At 37.3% G+C, this 19,462-nt stretch overlaps 5 protein-coding genes across 5 annotated transcripts; all 5 read right to left on the bottom strand.

Annotated features, from left to right (window-relative positions):
- Positions 1–1,500: 1,500 nt before the first annotated feature.
- Positions 1,501–2,478, bottom strand: LOC124478050 (olfactory receptor 2AT4-like). The gene has a single exon (XM_047036157.1). It carries the CDS (start codon positions 2,476–2,478, stop codon positions 1,501–1,503), a length of 978 nt encoding a protein of 325 aa, XP_046892113.1.
- A 1,026-nt stretch (positions 2,479–3,504) lies between these two features.
- Positions 3,505–4,482, bottom strand: LOC124478048 (olfactory receptor 2AT4-like). The gene has a single exon (XM_047036155.1). It carries the CDS (start codon positions 4,480–4,482, stop codon positions 3,505–3,507), a length of 978 nt encoding a protein of 325 aa, XP_046892111.1.
- Positions 4,483–5,510: 1,028 nt separating this feature from the next.
- Positions 5,511–6,488, bottom strand: LOC124478046 (olfactory receptor 2AT4-like). The gene has a single exon (XM_047036154.1). It carries the CDS (start codon positions 6,486–6,488, stop codon positions 5,511–5,513), a length of 978 nt encoding a protein of 325 aa, XP_046892110.1.
- A 12-nt stretch (positions 6,489–6,500) lies between these two features.
- LOC124478045 (olfactory receptor 10P1-like) lies at positions 6,501–8,217 on the bottom strand. Its single transcript, XM_047036153.1, has 3 exons — positions 8,081–8,217; positions 7,777–7,954; positions 6,501–6,509 (listed from the first exon to the last, which is right to left on the bottom strand). The coding sequence occupies exons 1-3, from the start codon at positions 8,215–8,217 to the stop codon at positions 6,501–6,503; spliced, it is 324 nt and encodes a 107-aa protein (XP_046892109.1).
- Positions 8,218–11,146: 2,929 nt separating this feature from the next.
- Positions 11,147–15,074, bottom strand: LOC124478044 (olfactory receptor 13C8-like). Its single transcript, XM_047036152.1, has 5 exons — positions 14,840–15,074; positions 14,304–14,407; positions 11,559–11,964; positions 11,417–11,465; positions 11,147–11,315 (listed from the first exon to the last, which is right to left on the bottom strand). The coding sequence occupies exons 1-5, from the start codon at positions 15,072–15,074 to the stop codon at positions 11,147–11,149; spliced, it is 963 nt and encodes a 320-aa protein (XP_046892108.1).
- Between the last annotated feature and the right edge of the window lie 4,388 nt (positions 15,075–19,462).

Below are 19,462 nucleotides of genomic sequence, written 5' to 3'. Positions count from 1 at the left end.
AAACGTACTGTCGTTATGGTAACCACCAAACACAAGTCGGACGCTGATGTTACCGCCATAGACATACCGCTACTGTTAGTGAATAGCCTATGTTAGTTACAGTCACTGGAAGAGGAGCGCAGCAAACTAAACATGTAGGTTAAGAGAAGTTTAAGTGGCAGATGACTGTGAGAAGAAAGATTCATTTTCATGTGGAAATATTGTATTGCAGCAGCGTACTACTCAGATAAGGAAACATCAAATCAAAGTTTGGTTAACTCCGTCAGTACTGTACCGGTGGTCAATCAATTTCCACCGGTTGAATCAACATTCATTTTGCGATTGATATGATATGTCATTGATGTGATTGATTGAAAATGAAATTCAGTGGCAATTGGGAAATATCAAACTGACTCGCTATCGCTCGGTCGATACGTTCCAGCCTCAGTTTGATATTTCCCGGCATGACCGAACGGTCGAGGTTAGTAAGTAGTTTATTATATGGCAATTTTAGATTCTTTTCATTTTGTAAACGAAAATAAATGGTACCTTTAGGCTAATTGTAGCTAGCTCTTAAGTCTTCTCACGGTGTGTTTCATGTGTTGCCAAGCAACTCATTACTTTTGATAGAAAGCGGACAACATGGTTCTGCTAAAATGGCTTTAATTTCATCACAAAATAACGACACAAGTGATTCAAAGAGTCTGGTCTTCATCCTCACTTTCGATGACAAAGCTTTTCAGCATCATCTGGATAGTAAAACTCAGCAGCTGACTCGTCGATATCGCTCATTTTGAAGCTGACGTCAGAGGGCAATACGGATCCGTATTGACCGGCGAGGAGGGCAACACGCTGGGGTGACTACCCGTTATCCAATCAAAACGCTCGTACCGTCGTTGCCATATAATAATAATTTAAAAAAAATTGTGGTAACTTGCCCTTACTTCATGAGTCCCATAAAGGTCCTTCAAAAAGCCTCAGAATGCCCCATGTTTACCTCAAAATTTCAAAAGCTCCACACCGCCCCATATTGAAATGTCATAATGATGATGTTTTTGCTCCTTAAGACTCAATAAGAGAAAATGGCCATATTTAAATAATGTAATTTAAAAAAAATCCGGGGGAGCATGCCCCCGAACCCGCCTAGAAGTTCTGACTCATGACCTCAGTATTTTTTGGGGCCTGCGTACGGCCCTGCCTGTGCTGATAGTTGAGATGTGGTTACTTTGTACTGTGCCTGGTAAATACAGACTCTTCCTTGACTACAACCACAAAAATAACATTTGAATTATACATTTCTGATTTTGGATTTTCTGTTGTACTTTTTATTCATGCACTATTTGTATGTCATCTTTGTTACATACCCAGCTCTGATGCTCAGACAAAGGACAGAATATGCCAAGATCAATGAATAACAAATGAACAGTTTGAACAGATATCGTTTTCTGCATATCAACCATGTACGTACATCATAAAAATATATGACTCCATATAATACATTCAATACAGTGACAATAATCATCAGGAATTGCATACAATAGAGATATTACCTGCTTGTGGAGATGTTGATTTCTTGAACCTTTTTATTAAAGACTCTCTAATGTCTCTAGTCCTAAAACAGTATATAAGTGGGTTTATCATAGGAGAAATCAGACTATACAACATGATGATTAAGATACGTACATCAGTGCTGATTGTAAGTCCAACATTGCTGGCCAGATAAACAAAACACCTGGGTACATAATAAAGGGCAATGATGATCAGCTGAGCACTGCAGGTGGAGAGGGTTTTGTTACGTCCTTGGGTGCTTCGGATCCTTAGAACTGCCACAATAATAGAGCTGTAGGAGAATGCTATGAAGACCAGAGGCGCAAGCAGATAAATCATAGCTACGATAAAAGCAGGAATACTATAAGGGGCTCTATCGGTGCAGGCAAGCGTTGTTATAGAGATGTGATCACAGTAGCACTGTATGATTCTGTTGGAGGAGCAATATGGAAGAGGATAGGCTCTGATCACCATCATTAAAGGGCCAACTTCAGACAAAACCCATGGTGTGATACTGATAATGAGAATGGTAGAATTTTTCATTATACTTGGGTATCTAAGTGGGTAACAAATGGCTAAATAGCGATCTAAAGCCATGCCGAATAGAATTAAGGAGTTTACGGTACTGAAATAGTGTACAAAGTACATCTGGATAAAACAAGCTGTGAATGATATGGCTCCTGCTTGAAACCAATATTTGGCGATGATCTTTGGTAAAGTGGTTGTGCTGAAGAGAATGTCAGACACAACTAAATTTAAATAAATAAAATACATAGGTTTATGGAGGGCTCGATCAGTTGCAAATAAGACAATAATAAGGCTGTTTCCAACTAATGTAAATAGATAAACAAAGAATAAAACAGATGAGGCAAGGCTGTAGTACTCAGGAAGAAGTCCAGGAAAACCAACAATGAAAAACTCACTCACAGCACTGTCATTTCCTTGAGACATGGTGATGATAAAATAAAAACAAGCCTGTGAATCGGATTTCAAAAACTACATGAGTTAGCTCATCTTCTACAGTTATAAATTCAGAACTCTATATTAATGTAAACGATTTAACCTCTAAATAACGTTATAACAGTTTTTGGTTCGTAGGACTAGTCAACTATGACTGATACAGAAAATGGTTACTACTTTCTACATGACACGTACTGTAAAATCTTATACATCAGACTAGACTATTCTATATTGACACAACTGTAAATACTTTGAATCAAAAGCTTAGAGCACCTGAATGTCTGATGCTGTCCTCTGCTGTAGAGATGAAGAGGTGTGTGGTTTTTATCTGCATCCTCACTGTGTACTGGGCCTGATCTCTAATTAATGCTTTCTGCCTCGAATGACAAACTACATTAATACCCTAGAGAATTATGAAATCCTCCATTGTGAAGTTCACGACCAAACTTTCTACACTGTGCTTGCTTGTGGTGTCAGTTATATGATGGGTTCATGATAGAAAGGGACAGATGGAATAACCTCATGCCTGGATATCCCAGCTTCCCCAGTTAAAATATATCCTCCATGTGCAAATACATATGCACAAAACTGTTTAATGTGCACCTAAGACATTACGTTTATACAGCTTTGTCCCGTGTAATATTGATGTTGATATAATGCACTGTAGTTGAGATATCATTATTGTTGCCCTGTGCTGATAGCTGAGATATGGTTACTTTGTACTGTGCCTGGTATATACAGACTTTTCCTTGACTCCAACCACAAAAATAATGTTAGAACTATACATTTCTGATGTTGGATTTTCTGCTGTACTTTTTATTCATGCGCTTTTTGTATGTCATCTTTGTTACATACCCAGCTCTGAGGCTGTGACAAAGGACAGAATATAACAAGATCAATGAATTACAAATGAAGTTACAGTTTTAAGCTTGAACATTTAATTTTCTGCATATCAACCATGTACATCATAAAAACATAAGCCTCGATATAATACATTCAATACAGTGACAATAATCATCAGGAGTTGCATACAAAAGAGATATTACCTGCTTGTGGAGATGTTGACCTCTTGAACCTTTTTATTAAAGACTCTCTAATGTCTCTAGTCCTAAAACAGTATATAAGTGGGTTTATCATAGGAGGAATCAGACTATACAACATGATGATTAAGATACGTACATCAGTGCTGATTGTAAGTCCAACATTGCTGGCCAGATAAACAAAACACCTGGGTACATAATAAAGGGCAATGATGATCAGCTGAGCACTGCAGGTAGAGAGGGTTTTGTTACGTCCTTGGGTGCTTCGGATCCTTAGAACTGCCACAATAATAGAGCTGTAGGAGAATGCTATGAAGACCAGAGGCGCAAGCAGATAAATCATAGCTGTGATAAAAGCAGGAATACTATAAGGGGCTCTATTGGTGCAGGCAAGCGTTGTTATAGAGATGTGATCACAGTAGCACTGTATGATTCTGTTGGAGGAGCAGTATGGAAGAGGATAGGCTCTAATCACAATCATTAAAGGGCCAACTTTAGCCAAAACCCATGAAGTGATACTGATGATGAGAATGGTGGAGTTTTTCATCATACTTGGGTATCTAAGTGGGTAACAGATGGCCAAATAGCGATCTAAAGCCATGAGGAATAGAATTAAGGAGTTTACCGAACCAAAATAGTGTACAAAGTACATCTGGATAAAACAAGCTGTGAATGATATGGCTCCTGCTTGAAACAAATATTTGGCGATGATCTTTGGTAAAGTGGTTGTGCTGAAGAGAATGTCAGACACAACTAAATTTATATAAATGAAATACATAGGTTTATAGAGGGCTCGATCAGTTGCAATTAAGACAAGAATAAGGCTGTTTCCAAATAATGTACATAGATAAACAAAGAATAAAACAGATGAGGCAAGGCTGTAGTACTCAGGAAGAAGTCCAGGAAAACCAACAATTAAAAACTCACTCACAGCACTGTCATTTCCTTGGGACATGGTGATGATATATTACAAACAAGCCTGTGAATCGGATTTCAAAAACAGTACACGAGTTAGCTCATCTTCTACAGTTATAAATTCAGAACTCTATATTAATGTAAACGATTTAACCTCTAAATAACGTTATAACAGTTTTTGGTTCGTAGGACTAGTCAACTATGACTGATACAGAAAATGGTTACTACTTTCTACATGACACGTACTGTAAAATCTTATACATCAGACTAGACTATTCTATATTGACACAACTGTAAATACTTTGAATCAAAAGCTTAGAGCACCTGAATGTCTGATGCTGTCCTCTGCTGTAGAGATGAAGAGGTGTGTGGTTTTTATCTGCATCCTCACTGTGTACTGGGCCTGATCTCTAATTAATGCTTTCTGCCTCGAATGACAAACTACATTAATACCCTAGAGAATTATGAAATCCTCCATTGTGAAGTTCACGACCAAACTTTCTACACTGTGCTTGCTTGTGGTGTCAGTTATATGATGGGTTCATGATAGAAAGGGACAGATGGAATAACCTCATGCCTGGATATCCCAGCTTCCCCAGTTAAAATATATCCTCCATGTGCAAATACATATGCACAAAACTGTTTAATGTGCACCTAAGACATTACGTTTATACAGCTTTGTCCCGTGTAATATTGATGTTGATATAATGCACTGTAGTTGAGATATCATTATTGTTGCCCTGTGCTGATAGCTGAGATATGGTTACTTTGTACTGTGCCTGGTATATACAGACTTTTCCTTGACTCCAACCACAAAAATAATGTTAGAACTATACATTTCTGATGTTGGATTTTCTGCTGTACTTTTTATTCATGCGCTTTTTGTATGTCATCTTTGTTACATACCCAGCTCTGAGGCTGTGACAAAGGACAGAATATAACAAGATCAATGAATTACAAATGAAGTTACAGTTTTAAGCTTGAACATTTAATTTTCTGCATATCAACCATGTACATCATAAAAACATAAGCCTCGATATAATACATTCAATACAGTGACAATAATCATCAGGAGTTGCATACAAAAGAGATATTACCTGCTTGTGGAGATGTTGACCTCTTGAACCTTTTTATTAAAGACTCTCTAATGTCTCTAGTCCTAAAACAGTATATAAGTGGGTTTATCATAGGAGGAATCAGACTATACAACATGATGATTAAGATACGTACATCAGTGCTGATTGTAAGTCCAACATTGCTGGCCAGATAAACAAAACACCTGGGTACATAATAAAGGGCAATGATGATCAGCTGAGCACTGCAGGTAGAGAGGGTTTTGTTACGTCCTTGGGTGCTTCGGATCCTTAGAACTGCCACAATAATAGAGCTGTAGGAGAATGCTATGAAGACCAGAGGCGCAAGCAGATAAATCATAGCTGTGATAAAAGCAGGAATACTATAAGGGGCTCTATTGGTGCAGGCAAGCGTTGTTATAGAGATGTGATCACAGTAGCACTGTATGATTCTGTTGGAGGAGCAGTATGGAAGAGGATAGGCTCTAATCACAATCATTAAAGGGCCAACTTTAGCCAAAACCCATGAAGTGATACTGATGATGAGAATGGTGGAGTTTTTCATCATACTTGGGTATCTAAGTGGGTAACAGATGGCCAAATAGCGATCTAAAGCCATGAGGAATAGAATTAAGGAGTTTACCGAACCAAAATAGTGTACAAAGTACATCTGGATAAAACAAGCTGTGAATGATATGGCTCCTGCTTGAAACAAATATTTGGCGATGATCTTTGGTAAAGTGGTTGTGCTGAAGAGAATGTCAGACACAACTAAATTTATATAAATGAAATACATAGGTTTATAGAGGGCTCGATCAGTTGCAATTAAGACAAGAATAAGGCTGTTTCCAAATAATGTACATAGATAAACAAAGAATAAAACAGATGAGGCAAGGCTGTAGTACTCAGGAAGAAGTCCAGGAAAACCAACAATTAAAAACTCACTCACAGCACTGTCATTTCCTTGGGACATGGTGATGATATATTAAAAAGCCTGTGAATCAGATATCAAAAACAAACTTGTCACACAAAAATGTTTTATTTAAATATACATGCACAATTTTGTAATTTAGCATTCAATAAAATGTAATGTGTATGTCGTAATACTGTACATAAAATCAAAGAAATGTTTATGCGTTTTCTAAAACTATGGTATATATGTTTTTATGTTGTCCAATAGAAGAAGAAAAAAAGAACCATTAATCTATGCTTACCTCTAGTGATGCTTATCACTGCTAATGCTGAGAATTGCCTCCTAATTTGGCTCTTGTTTATATGTGGTCCTGGACACCATCTAACTAATCAAGCATGACTCATGACCTGCTTACAGTAACATGACGATTGGACAAGGTGTGATTACTGCAGGAAAGGGGACGGTAAACCAAAAACATTTATTTAAACCCATTAGAACAACATCAAACGATTGAAAGTTTAAGAATGATAAAATGCAAATACAGTCTGAAATATTAAATATATATAAAATATGTATTTGGATAATCCCATTAATTATCTAACTAATCAAGCATGACTCATGACCTGCTTAACATGGCGATTGGACAAGGTGGGATTACTGCAGGAAAGGGGACGGTAAACCAAAAACATTTATTTAAACCCATTAGAACAACATCAAACGATTGAAAGTTTAAGAATGATAAAATGCAAATAGAGTCTGAAATATTAAATATATATAAAATATGTATTTGGAAAATCCCATTAAATTGAATCAAAATTACTTTATGATGGCCAACTCAGTCTACTGATCTCTAAACGTTGAGAATGTATCTTTCAATTGCAGAGAAGAACAGCCAGAGACTAATAAAACCAGAACTAGCTTTAGCTGCCGTTTGCAGGCTGAGTCTCGTTTCATTTCTCGACGAAAGAGAACCTTCTAAATCATTAGACATTATTAGGTATTATAATAAATTATGAAGATGCGTAAAATACTGCCAGACATTTTGTTGCTAGTAAACATATTAGTAACAACAGTACTTGATAAGGGTCACTCTTTGAAAATACAATATGGCTCACTTAGTTTTATTGAAACCAACCAGTGAGTTAGCTACATTGCTGAATCTTTTTGGGTGTGTGAGGTTTGGGTCTTTTTTTAAGTGTGTGAGGCGGTTTCTAATCTCTTTTGTATGAAGTCCATAGACATATGGGTTCACAAGTGAGGGCCCAAGAGTAGAACAAATAGAAAGGGCATTTCTGTGGGCCAAGGTGAGAGACACACCAAGGGTTCTAATTTGTGACATTGAAAGCACCATTTTTGAGAAAAAAAAGCAACCCACAACAGTAATATGAGAAATGCAGGTACTAAATGTTTTTTGTCTATCCGTAGAAGATGACATTTTCACCACTGCATAAACTATTCGTATGTATGAGATAACAATGAGACTAAAATTTATCCACAAAATACAGTTAAGCATTGTTGACGCTGTACTGAAATAAATTGTGGGATCAACGCAAGCTGCTCGGACCAGGCCAGCAAAATCACAAAAGGGGTATGGAGTTATATTTGAGTTACAAAAAGGGAGACTGCTCACTATAGAAGTCCAAACTCCAGACCATGTGCAACCACCTGTCCATACTGTTACTATAAGCAGAAATATATTTCTATCAGTTAAGATAGTGTTATATCTCAGAGGATATGAGATGGCTATTAGTCGGTCAAAAGCCATCAGAGTAATGGTGAGGGGCTCCATAACAGTTCCTAAATGAAAAAAAAAGTGCTGGTACATGCAAAGTGAAAACGGTACTCTTCTCTCCTCTCCAAGGAGGACATTAAGCATAGTAGTACTCATGCTGCTTGTGTAGATAATGTCAATCATTGCCAAAGTACAAATCAAAAAGTACATTGGAGAATGCAATGGCCTGTTGAACACAATTATAGCAATGTTGGTAAAACTTCCAAACAGAATAAGAAGAAGAACAAACAGAATAGCTGCCCCAACCAGCTTGGGGTATGGCACACCATCCAGTCCTGTAATGATGATTTCTTGAACCATAAATGTTGATTTATTGTTAGACTCCATGGCCCTGTAAAGCATGGCAGGATACAAATGTATGTGAAATTGCAACAATTGCATACTAACTGTACCATATGTGGATCTTTATGTTGTATGGTCTTACCTCTTGGATATTACCATAAGTAAAAAAAAGAACTAATCCAGTACATACTTCTTTTGTTTAAAACCGGTTCTTATACTTACCAGAGTTCTTCTGTTTGACAGTTCTCTAGTTATTCTGATGATGTGAATGTCTCTTGCTAGACAATCACTTGTGAATAAATACTATAACGCTTGAGACTCTTTAAGCAACGCATACACACGTGCACTCTCATTCCCTCTTTTCCTGTCTCTCTCTTTCTCTCTCTCTCTCTCTCTCTCTCTCTCTCTCTCTCTCTCTCTCTCTCTCTCTCTCTCTCTCTCTCTCTCTCTCTCTCTCTCTCTCTCTCTTGACTAGAGGGAGTGCATTCTTACAGCAATAAACTACAAGAAGGTGTGGTATCTCGCCAATAACCCATGGTTCTGTTGTGCTTCTCCCACATTAGGGGCTCCTGATAACTGTTGACATTACAGTTTTTCACGATTGCTAAAACACATTTCTTGAAACAGTCAACCATTTTTCTCAAAACTGTAAACACAAAACCCAATATTCAAACTCAATTTCCCAAATCTCTGACTCTTCTGGCAAAATCAAACACTCGCTCCTAAACCATGTAACCTGTGTTCAAAATGAAACCATGCTTTCAGATCATAAACACAACCAATCAATATATAAACACTATGGAGCAATCATTAGACACACCACAAAAAAATGGAGAACACAGAATCCAGGCCATGTAGTTATTTGTAAAGACAAATTTGTTCATGTATAAACAGTAAATGCATTTACGCAGCAATAAAGAAAATGCATTTTGGATTTTGAAACACTGAATTTTGGTGTTTCAACACCCATTGACACTTTCCTGATGTATGACTATGTTTAGCCTGTGTTCTGCACCTCTCTTTTGCCAACCGTCTCTGGAGGAGGGGATCCCTCACTGAATTGCTCCTCCCAAGGTTTCTTGCATTTTTTTCTCCTCTAGTGAGTTGTTCTGAGAGTCTTCCTTGAGGGTTGAGGTTGGCTGAGGGGCAGTTCTATCGGTGCATGTGAAGCCCTCTGTGACATTGCTTGTAAAAAGGGCTATACAAATACTGCACATTTGGTTTGATTTGAAAATATTACAGTAACCATCACAACTTAGTACTGTCAACAAAGAACAAAGAAAAACCCTCTGGTGTGCTGGATCCAGCCATGAAAACACTCCACACCTATGTCACCACAGGCCAATTCCATTGCCTGTAGGAGATTTACCCTGGTATATGGGTTTCAGTCATACAACTTCCACCACCACACAGAGAAAAACTCTTCATTTGGGTCGAGAAAAGGGCTGTATGGTGGAAGGCAAACATTCACAATAAAAAATGCTGCTTGATGTTGAAGTATTTTCGTACACAGACACGAATGAAAGCTTGCATTGTCCCAAACCAGCATTAGAAAAAAGTGTGAACACTTTTGAGTCATTGTGTTTTACAGATGACAACTGTGTTGTAGTTGTGTTTACTGTTTGCAACTTGTGTTAATCCTTTTTGCAGCACAAGTGCATCACAGTGCAAAATGTGTTTAGTGAATGAGAATGTGTTTAGAGTTTTGCCAAGAGTGTCTGATTTGACAAATTGGTTTAGTTCACTGACCATTTGATTCAGAGAATGGGGTTTAGTGTTTTAGCAATTGTGAAAAACTGTAAGGTGACATGTAATTTATAACAGATATACATAGTAACAATATTATAGTTACACCTGAAGTCAGGGTCGGACTGGCCATCGGGAGACTCGGGAGATTTCCCGAACGGCCGGTCAAACAAACGGCCGCTACGGCCACAGCACTATTCAAGAAAAAATATTCGAATAGTTTACGCTCACTTTTAGGGAAGGCCTTACAGTAATACCATTCAACTGTTAAACTGGAGCGATCCAAAATCATTGGTGGGCATTTCCCCCGTGTAAACTTGAACGGTGCACTTGTCCGTCCATTTTAAAGATCACAATTGGTCAAAAATCAATCGTTTTCCGGGTACAACCAATTCGTTGGAGCTATTTTCGCTAACATCGTTGTTTCTTTAGCAAAGAAATGGAAAGGAAAAGGAGAAAAAGAACGGGCACAGCAAGCATATGCTGCACAATGTAGAAGTATAGAATACATGTTTACGCTGTCAAAAGACGGAGAGAGTTTGCAGCCCGAAGATGCGGCTGTACCAGAGGCGCCAGGTGCAGGTAGCTGTAAGCTGCTGTAATTTTCGACATTAGAAAATTCAGATATCATTCCAAACCATATTGTCTTAATTGTTCTTAAAACATTATACATTTGATATTACTGTTAGCCAATATATAGGCTATACATTTAAAATGAAGTAATAGAAATGGCCAAGAGAAATAGGCACTCATCTAAATATGCACGTTTTTTGGCTTCAAATAATAAATGTGCTGTGGCTCAAATGCAATTGTCTTGATTTTGACACAGGGAAAGAGATGGAGGCTGCTGTGGAGACAGGGTCCAGTGGAGAGACTATGACAGGTGCAGCACTAGGGTTCACAAGTGAGTGTCCAAGAGTAGAACAATTGAAAGGCCATTTCTGTGGGTCACGGTGAGAGACAGACCTAGGGTTCTAATTTGTGACATTGAATGCACCATTTTTTTGAAAAAGAAGCAAGCTAGCACTATAATATGAGATATACAGGTACAAAAAAAAAAATCCTGTCTGTAGCGGAAGACATTTTCACCACTGCATAAAGTATCCTCATGTATGACACTACAATGAGGCCAAAATTCATCCACAGAGTACAGTTAAGCATTGTTGACAAAGAACTAGCATAAACTATGGGATCAACACAAGCTGTTCTAAGCAGTCCTGAAAAATCACAAAAGGGGTATGGAGATTTATTTGACTTACAAAAGGGGAGACTGCTCACTACGGAAGTCCAAAGTCCTGAAAATATGTTACCTCCTGTCCATATTCCTACTATGAGCACAAACATATTCCTATTAGATAAGATAGTGTGATATCTTAAAGGGTATGAGATGGCTATTAATCGGTCAAAAGCCATCAGAGTAATAGTGAGGGGCTCTATATGAGTTCCTAAATGAAACATGAAGTGTTTTAAAATGCAAAGAGAAAATTGTACTCTTCTCTCCTCTCCAAGGAGGACATTAAGCATAGTAGAACTCATGCTGCTTGTGTAGATAATGTCAACCATCGCCAATGCACAAATTAAAAAGTACATAGGAGAATGCAGTGGCCTGTTGAACACAATTATAGCAATGTTGGTAAAACTTCCAAACTGAATGAGAAGAAGAACTAAAATAATTGCTGATCCAACCAACTTGGGGGCATGGTACACCACCCAGGCCTGTAATTATGATTTCTTGAACCACAAATGTTGATTTATTGTTAGATTCCATGGTCCTGTGAAATTATGACAAAAGAAACACATTTTTAAAATACATTTAAAATTGTGTTGGAAAATGAGCAACTGTAATGTGTGCTGCATAGTTGAGCTATTGCATATATGCTATTATTGCTAGACTCCATGCTCCTGTTACATGTAAACATCACAGAATCGAAATATAGCTAAAATAACGAGAAAGTGTATAATAACTATACTAAACTGTATGTGTTGTCTCAATTAGAGATCATTATTCCGAATAAACTATTATAAATTATATGTATGAGTGTCTAGGTATTAACAGTCACATCTTCTTCCTCCACTTTTCAGTAAATTATGGCTGTGGAGTCTTCAGTACCTTTCATCTGCCTGTCCCATGTTTTTACCTTATCCAAATAAAATATACCTTGAGTAAAAAAAGTTAATATATACTTGTTAGTCTTTTCATCAACCTTTCAGAAAATAAGTGCATCTCATACTTATCAGAGTTCTTCTGTTTGACAGTACTTTATTTGGTCTGTTGTAAAGTAAAAATGTATCTTGCCAGGCAGGAAGACACTAAATGAAATCTAAAATGTTTAAGACTCTTGTAGTAAGCACTCTCGCCTTCCTCCACCCCACCTCACCCCCTCCACAGACACACATACACAAATGCTCTCTCCCTTTTAACTCATTCACCCTTTTTGTATCTCTTTCCTTCTCTCTCTACTGTCTCTTACTGGCACACACATTTGCATTCAGATCTACTGAATTACTATAGACGCGCAGAGCAATAACCATCACATACTAGGATTCACACATATCAGTAATTTATGAAGTTACACAGCAGTCTCATCCATTTCCTGATGGATTATGCACATTATACACACATATATATATATACTGTATGTCTTCTTCACAATGACACGTGGTTCAACTGGACTGTCAAAATGACTTCTTAGAGAAATTTACTTCAACAGGTCTTCAGAATGTCATCTAGGGTAATGCCTGGTCACACAGCAGTAGACAGGGCTATTAACACGAGTTATGCACTAAAGATCTTGGTCACTCAGATTTTAGGGATGGCCACCTTCCAAGTTTTTTAACACATGCCAGGAGTTGGTGGGAACACTCTGGAAGGTGTTTGTGCAAGATCTTAAAACCACCAGTGAATCACTGGCCTGTACAACTTTAGTTTATATTTAATGGTTACAGGGCTCTCATGTCTCATGCATTCGCTGTGAGACTCACGCGTTTCAATAATTTCTCATGCTCTAGTGGGTTAAGCAATGGGAGTTTGTATAGCTGAGTAGTGCATTGTGCGCAGCAAGCTTGGAAGAAAAAAAAAGGGATATGAATAGGGGCCTGTGCCCCAGTAGAGCTTTATGTCAAACAACGCCCCTGCTTTGAACCTGCCTGTCGTATCGGATTTGTTTACTGGACTAATAAACAGTTTCGCCTGCAACTGCAGCCGTGTCTGTCTCAGCGTTGTAACAGACAACTTTCTTTATTTTAATATTAATTTTGTAACAAGGTTGTCCATGAGCACCACGGACAGCGTACAAGCACTCCGCATAGTCAATCCCCTGCAATCAATGTTGTAAATTAAGCGTCTATATCGGCACTCATTCCTGCCTGACCTGATCCCTCCCCCCGCCAGCACCCCTTGCTCAGAATTATGTTCCTGCTGCCGTGTACAATACTTCAACTAATTGGACATTTTATTTAAAACTTTTGTTACATCAGCCCATAATTCTTTTGGGGGGTAGGCCTAGAAAAGTATGGATAGGTTTTCGTTTTAAACTTATTCACTTTGCGATGTGCAGCAGGTGCATAATTTTTTGCGGAGATATTTTCGTTTTTTGGGAAGTCCTTAAAACAAATTGGGTACCCGTGGCTACGCCCCTGTATCAGCCACTGTTCCAAAAATAAATATGAAGCTTATTGACGTTATTTACGTCACAAGCGGGATCTGGGAGAGGAAGTGTGCCGGTCTGATGAATGGGCAGGTGCCTGAGCTAAATTCCATGCACCAACTAAAGTCTTACACATTTGTACAAAAGTTTAATATAACACCCTGAATTTTACGACAATTATCAATATTTATTTTTCAGAGAGAAAACGTTTAAATCAGTCCAATTCAACCGGAGCATGACAGGAGGGTTGAAAAGATCTGTTAGTCTTTTTCGAATTTCCTTGGTTTGAAGACCATAAACATATGGGTTTACAAGTGAAGGCCCAAGTGTGGAACAAATAGTAAGGGCATTTCTGTTAGAAAAAGTGAGTGAAAAACCAATATTTGAAAGTTGTGACATTGAAAGCACCATTTTTGAGAAAAAGAAGCAAGCTACAACTATAATATGAGAAATACAGGTATTAAATGTTTTTTTCCTGTCTATAGTAGAAGGCATTTTCAACACTGCATAAACTATCCTCATATATGATACGATAATAAGGCAAAAATTCATCCACAACAAACAGTTCAGCATGGTTGACGCAATATTAAAATACGTTCTGGGATCCACACAAGCTGTTCTGACCAGTCCTGAAAAATCACAAAAGGAGTATGGGGTTGTATTTGACTTACAAAAAGGGAGATTGTTCACCATGGAAGTCCATAGTCCTGAACATATAATACCTATTGACCATATTCCTACTATGAGCACAAAAATATTCCTATTAGATAAGATAGTGTGATATCTTAAAGGGGATGAGATGGCTATAAGTCGGTCAAAAGCCATCAGAGTAATGGTAAGGGGCTCCATAGCTGTACCTAAATGAAATAAAAAATGTTGTAAAATGCAAAGGGAAAATTGTACTCTTCTCTCCTCTCCAAGGAGTACATTAAGCATAGTAGTACTCATGCTACTTGTGTAGATAATGTCAACCATTGCCAATGTACAAATCAAAAAGTACATAGGAGAATGCAGTGGCCTGTTGAACACAATTATAGCAATGTTGGTAAAACTTCCAAGCAGAATGAAAAGAAGAACAAATAGAATTGCTGCTCCAACCAATTTGGGGTATGGCACACCATCCAGTCCTGTAATTATGATTTCTTGAACCACAAATGTTGATTTATTGTTAAATTCCATGGTCCTGTAAAACATACCAGAATACAAATATTGGTAAATGAATTGAAACAATTGTATACTGACCATATGTGGATGTAGATAGACAGAGAAAAACAACGTATGAAATTTGTGTTATAAAGTTGTCAACTGTGATGTATGCTATCTAGATGAGAGATCAGTATTCCTATGAAACTACGCGAAGATTTAAGATTATTTAGGCCTTAACTCTATCTCCGAGGTGCCACTCATATACCCCCATGTTCTTATATCATGGATTTTGAGAAAACATTTATTTTATTTATTTATTTGTGTTGTGGTGTTAGTCACTGAATAAATGTAGATTTGCTTTTTCTCATTGAGTATTTTTACTTTTTATGAAATAAAAATAAATAAAAAAAAACAATTATCTCATACTCACCAGAGTTCTTTTGTTTGACAGGTCACTAGATATTGATATCAGTTGATATAAAACGAAAGCGAACAATTACTCTTGCTAGACAGGCACTTGTAAATAAGTACTACTGTATTTAAGACTCTTATAATAAGCAACCCCTACACACAACCTGGCTCTCTCTCTCCCTCTTTCTTGCTCTCTCTATTTTCTTCTGTTTCTTAGAGACAGGTTAATTGAATTACGTAAAGAGGCTTCATCTGATGTTTTCAGGTTTGGTGCTTGAGAGGATGCAAAACTCAGACCTTAGCCCGCTTAATTTAGGTCATAGTACTGTAGTCTTAATGGACCCTAACAAAATGGAACTGGTTATTAGCAGGTAATCAATGACTCTGTAACCAAATTCGTGGTGATGCCATGCGTAGTTGTTTTTTTATCTGTCCCGAGTACGTATGATTGTGCAATGCTGTCACCATTGCTGTGAGTTTTTCTTCATGCATGAATAAATGAAAGATCTTACTTATTTCATCCTGTAAATCTTAGAGCTTTATTGAATCACAACAGTTGAGTGTTGACAAAGAGCAAAGGTGTGATTGTCTTTTGCCCTAGTCTTACTGCATAAACCACATACTATATGGATGAGGAACAATCCATTGAAAGGAAGTCAAATCTTGCAGTACTTAAGTGCATTCTACTAATATTTTTTAACATAATAGTTTCACATAAGAATCTTATGTCCCTCATCACTTGTGATAAAATTAAGTAGTGTGGATCCTACTTAGGAGATACTGGCTTCCAAGTGGGAAAATACTATTTATTAATATTCATGCCCCAGCATGGTTTTCAGCTTGTTTCATGGGTTAATAGATATTATAAACCCCTCTGGGCCCCGAATCAGGTGTCATTTCGATCGGCTCTGGGGGTTTATTAAAATAAGTTTCAGTAATATTAACATTTCAAAACAAGACAGTAGGACAACAGAAATGGAATAACCGGGTTGGTTTCAAATTGAGAACAAATGGATACAAATCCACTAACAAAACTGTTGTGATGAATTTCAATCCATCTCATAACAAATGTTTAGGAATATTTTTTACAGTCATTCGTTTTATTATACAATTTTTATGTATGTTTCCCATGCATCATTGACAGTTGAGAATAGGCCTGCTTTGTAATGTTAACTTAGTTTTATCAACTTTTTAATGACTTACAGTGACAACAATGTTTATTCTTAGTTTGATCTCAGTGAAGCATTACAGGAACACAAATACAGTGTGCACACCTTGTTAATGACACACATGGGAGCAAAGTTTCAGAGAAACAACAATTAAGATATTCTCCACCAAGACTTCATTTACTGTGTTGTTGAAAGACATGGGCATGCCTTTGAGACTTTGTATGTTGTCATATTGTCTGACTCTTGCCAACTCCAGTCTCATGACCTACTGACCTTTCGAAGCCTTTTCTGAAAGGAAATGTGGTTACAGGACATCATAGTGTGAGGTCTACCTTCAGGGTTAAACAAAGTGGTCCTTTGACTTCCAAAAAATACCCATCTGCTTATTTAGACTGAGAACTGCATGGAATCTACTTTAACCCTACTTTATTTAAAAAGTAATTATCTTTAAAAAAGAGTGCCACACGGTTTCGAATGTCTTTTGTATGAAGTCCGTAGACATATGGGTTCACAAGTGAGGGTCCAAGAGTAGAACAAATAGAAAGGCCATTTCTGTTGGAAAAAGTGAGTGAGAAACCTATATTTGAGACTTGTGACAATGAAAGCACCATTTTGGGGAAGAAAAAGCAAGCCACCACTACGACATGAGATATACAGGTACTAAATGTTTTTCTCCTGTGTGTAGATGAAGACATTTTAATAACTGCATAAATTATCCTCATGTATGACACAATAATGAGGCAAAAATTTGGAGTTTATGGAGTTTTATTTGAGTTACAAAAGGGAAGATTGTTTACTATAACTGTCCAAACGGCTGACCATATACTCCCTATTGCCCATATAACCACTATGAGCAGAGAAATAGTTCTGTTAGATAAGATAGTGTGATATCTTAAAGGGTATGAGATGGCTATTAATCGGTCAAAAGCCATCAGAGTAATAGTGAGGGGCTCCATATGAGTTCCTAAATGAAACATGAAGTGTTGTAAAATGCAAAGAGAAAATGGTACTCTTCTCTCCTCTCCAAGGAGTACATTAAGCATAGTAGTACTCATGCTACTTGCATAGATAATGTCAACCATCGCCAATGCACAAATTAAAAAGTACATAGGAGAGTGCAGGTGTTTGTTGAATGCAATTATAGCAATATTGGTGAAACTTCCAAACAGAATGAAAAGAAGAACAAACAGAATTGCTGCTCCAACCAACTTGGGGTATGGCACACCATCCAGTCCTGTAATTATGATTTCTTGAACCACAAATGTTGTTTTATTGTTAGTCTCCATAGCCCTGTGAAGCATGGCAAGATAAAAAAAAAGAAGTAATATTGCATTTGTTTTGTAAAGTGTATATTCTTCAATAAAGAGAACCATATTCCTATCGATCATAAATATTATTTCGGAATGTCTATGAATTCAGTATTATTTTTTCTTAATCTTCTTCCTCTACTTAAAAAAAAAAAAAGTCTACTTAAAAAAAAAAAAAAGAAGTTCTTAATCATCTTCCTCTACTAAAAAAAGAACAAAAAACATTTGTTCTTAATCTTCCTCCTCTACTTTTCAATAGACTAACTGTGGAGTCCTCATATGAGGTATCTTTCATCCACCTGTTCCATGTTCTCACCTCTTGACTATTGAGGGTAAAAACCCTTGATTTATATTCCTAATTAAAAACAAATATTTTTAATCCACTATATAGCCATTGAAATAACAGGTACTTACCAGAGTTTCTCTGTTTGACAGGTCACTAGATTCTTTGTTTATAAAAAAAGTACAATTGAACATGACTCTTGCCAGGAAGGCTGTGGTAGTTAACCTGTTACCTTACTTATAGTCAGCACACCCACCTGACTGTGCTGATTCCCTCACATTACCCCACACACAGGTACTCTCTGTCTGTCTCACTGTCCTTTTCTCATACACATACACACACGTCTCCCTTAATGACCCTCCTCAGTCTCTCTAGACAATAATAACTGTTATGATACTAACAATAGCAGGATGTCGTCAGGAAGCTCAGCCGGACAATCAAAATGACCCTTCACTTTCAAATACGTTACCATGACTACATGTTGCAGATTGACAAAGAACAAAGGGCCCTAGATTGGGCCTTTGACCTCGTCTCACTGTAGCATCCATATATTTGACATGGAATAACTGATTGATCACAAATCATAACTGATTGATCACAAATCATGCCTTGCTGTATTTTCTTTACAGTCATCACAGTAATATATACATAGACATTTATGTATAGGTGAATATTATTTTTGTGCCATCTAGTGGTATTATAATGAACATGTCAGAAAAGGTAAACCTTCGAATGAAGCCCTGTAATGTCTCGTTAGAAACATGCAAATAAGAAAAATGCTTTAAATATGGTAGTGCTTTTTAAAACTTAGATAATGGCATTATGACAAACATTTTAATAGGACACGATCAAAGATGACCGACGACAGCTTAAGTTAGTGAAGGTTCAGTTTTGATTAACTCTACTGTTTATCTCCTGTTGTCCAATAGTACCTGCTTGTTTATCCATCTATTTGATGGCCTCCCTCCTCTTTCTGTCCCTTGTAAATATGTTTGTGCAAGGCTGTCACCATTGCTGTGAGCCTTCTCTCCATGCATGAATAAATGAAAGATCTTACTTATTTCATCCTGTAAATCTTAGAGCTTTATAGAATCACAACAGTTGAGTGTTGACAAATAGTTAAGGTGTGATTGTCTTTTGCCCTAGTCTTACTGCATAAACCACACTATATGGATGAGGAACAATCCATTGAAAGGAAGTCAAATCTTGCAGTACTGACTTAGGTGCATTCTACTAATATTTCGTAAAACA

Source organism: Hypomesus transpacificus, chromosome 15 (assembly GCF_021917145.1).
Source record: "Hypomesus transpacificus isolate Combined female chromosome 15, fHypTra1, whole genome shotgun sequence".
Lineage (NCBI taxonomy): Eukaryota > Metazoa > Chordata > Actinopteri > Osmeriformes > Osmeridae > Hypomesus > Hypomesus transpacificus.
This window is presented reverse-complemented; position numbering and strand designations above follow the sequence as displayed.

What these genes read in the sequence shown, in the direction of transcription:
- LOC124478045 (XM_047036153.1), bottom strand. Translation starts at nt 8,217, where the DNA reads ATGGAGCCCCTCACCATTACTCTGATGGCTTTTGACCGACTAATAGCC. An exon ending in TGGACAGGTGGTTGCACATG is followed by an intron (nt 7,955 to 8,080) that starts GTCTGGAGTTTG and finishes AATTTATTTCAG; the next exon opens with TACAGCGTCAACAATGCTTA.
- LOC124478048 (XM_047036155.1), bottom strand. Translation starts at nt 4,482, where the DNA reads ATGTCCCAAGGAAATGACAGTGCTGTGAGTGAGTTTTTAATTGTTGGT.
- LOC124478050 (XM_047036157.1), bottom strand. Translation starts at nt 2,478, where the DNA reads ATGTCTCAAGGAAATGACAGTGCTGTGAGTGAGTTTTTCATTGTTGGT.
- LOC124478046 (XM_047036154.1), bottom strand. Translation starts at nt 6,488, where the DNA reads ATGTCCCAAGGAAATGACAGTGCTGTGAGTGAGTTTTTAATTGTTGGT.
- LOC124478044 (XM_047036152.1), bottom strand. Translation starts at nt 15,074, where the DNA reads ATGGAATTTAACAATAAATCAACATTTGTGGTTCAAGAAATCATAATT. An exon ending in TATCTACACAAGTAGCATGA is followed by an intron (nt 14,408 to 14,839) that starts GTACTACTATGC and finishes ATATGAGGATAG; the next exon opens with TTTATGCAGTGTTGAAAATG. An exon ending in ATAGTTTATGCTAGTTCTTT is followed by an intron (nt 11,316 to 11,416) that starts GTCAACAATGCT and finishes CTTCCGCTACAG; the next exon opens with ACAGGATTTTTTTTTTTGTA.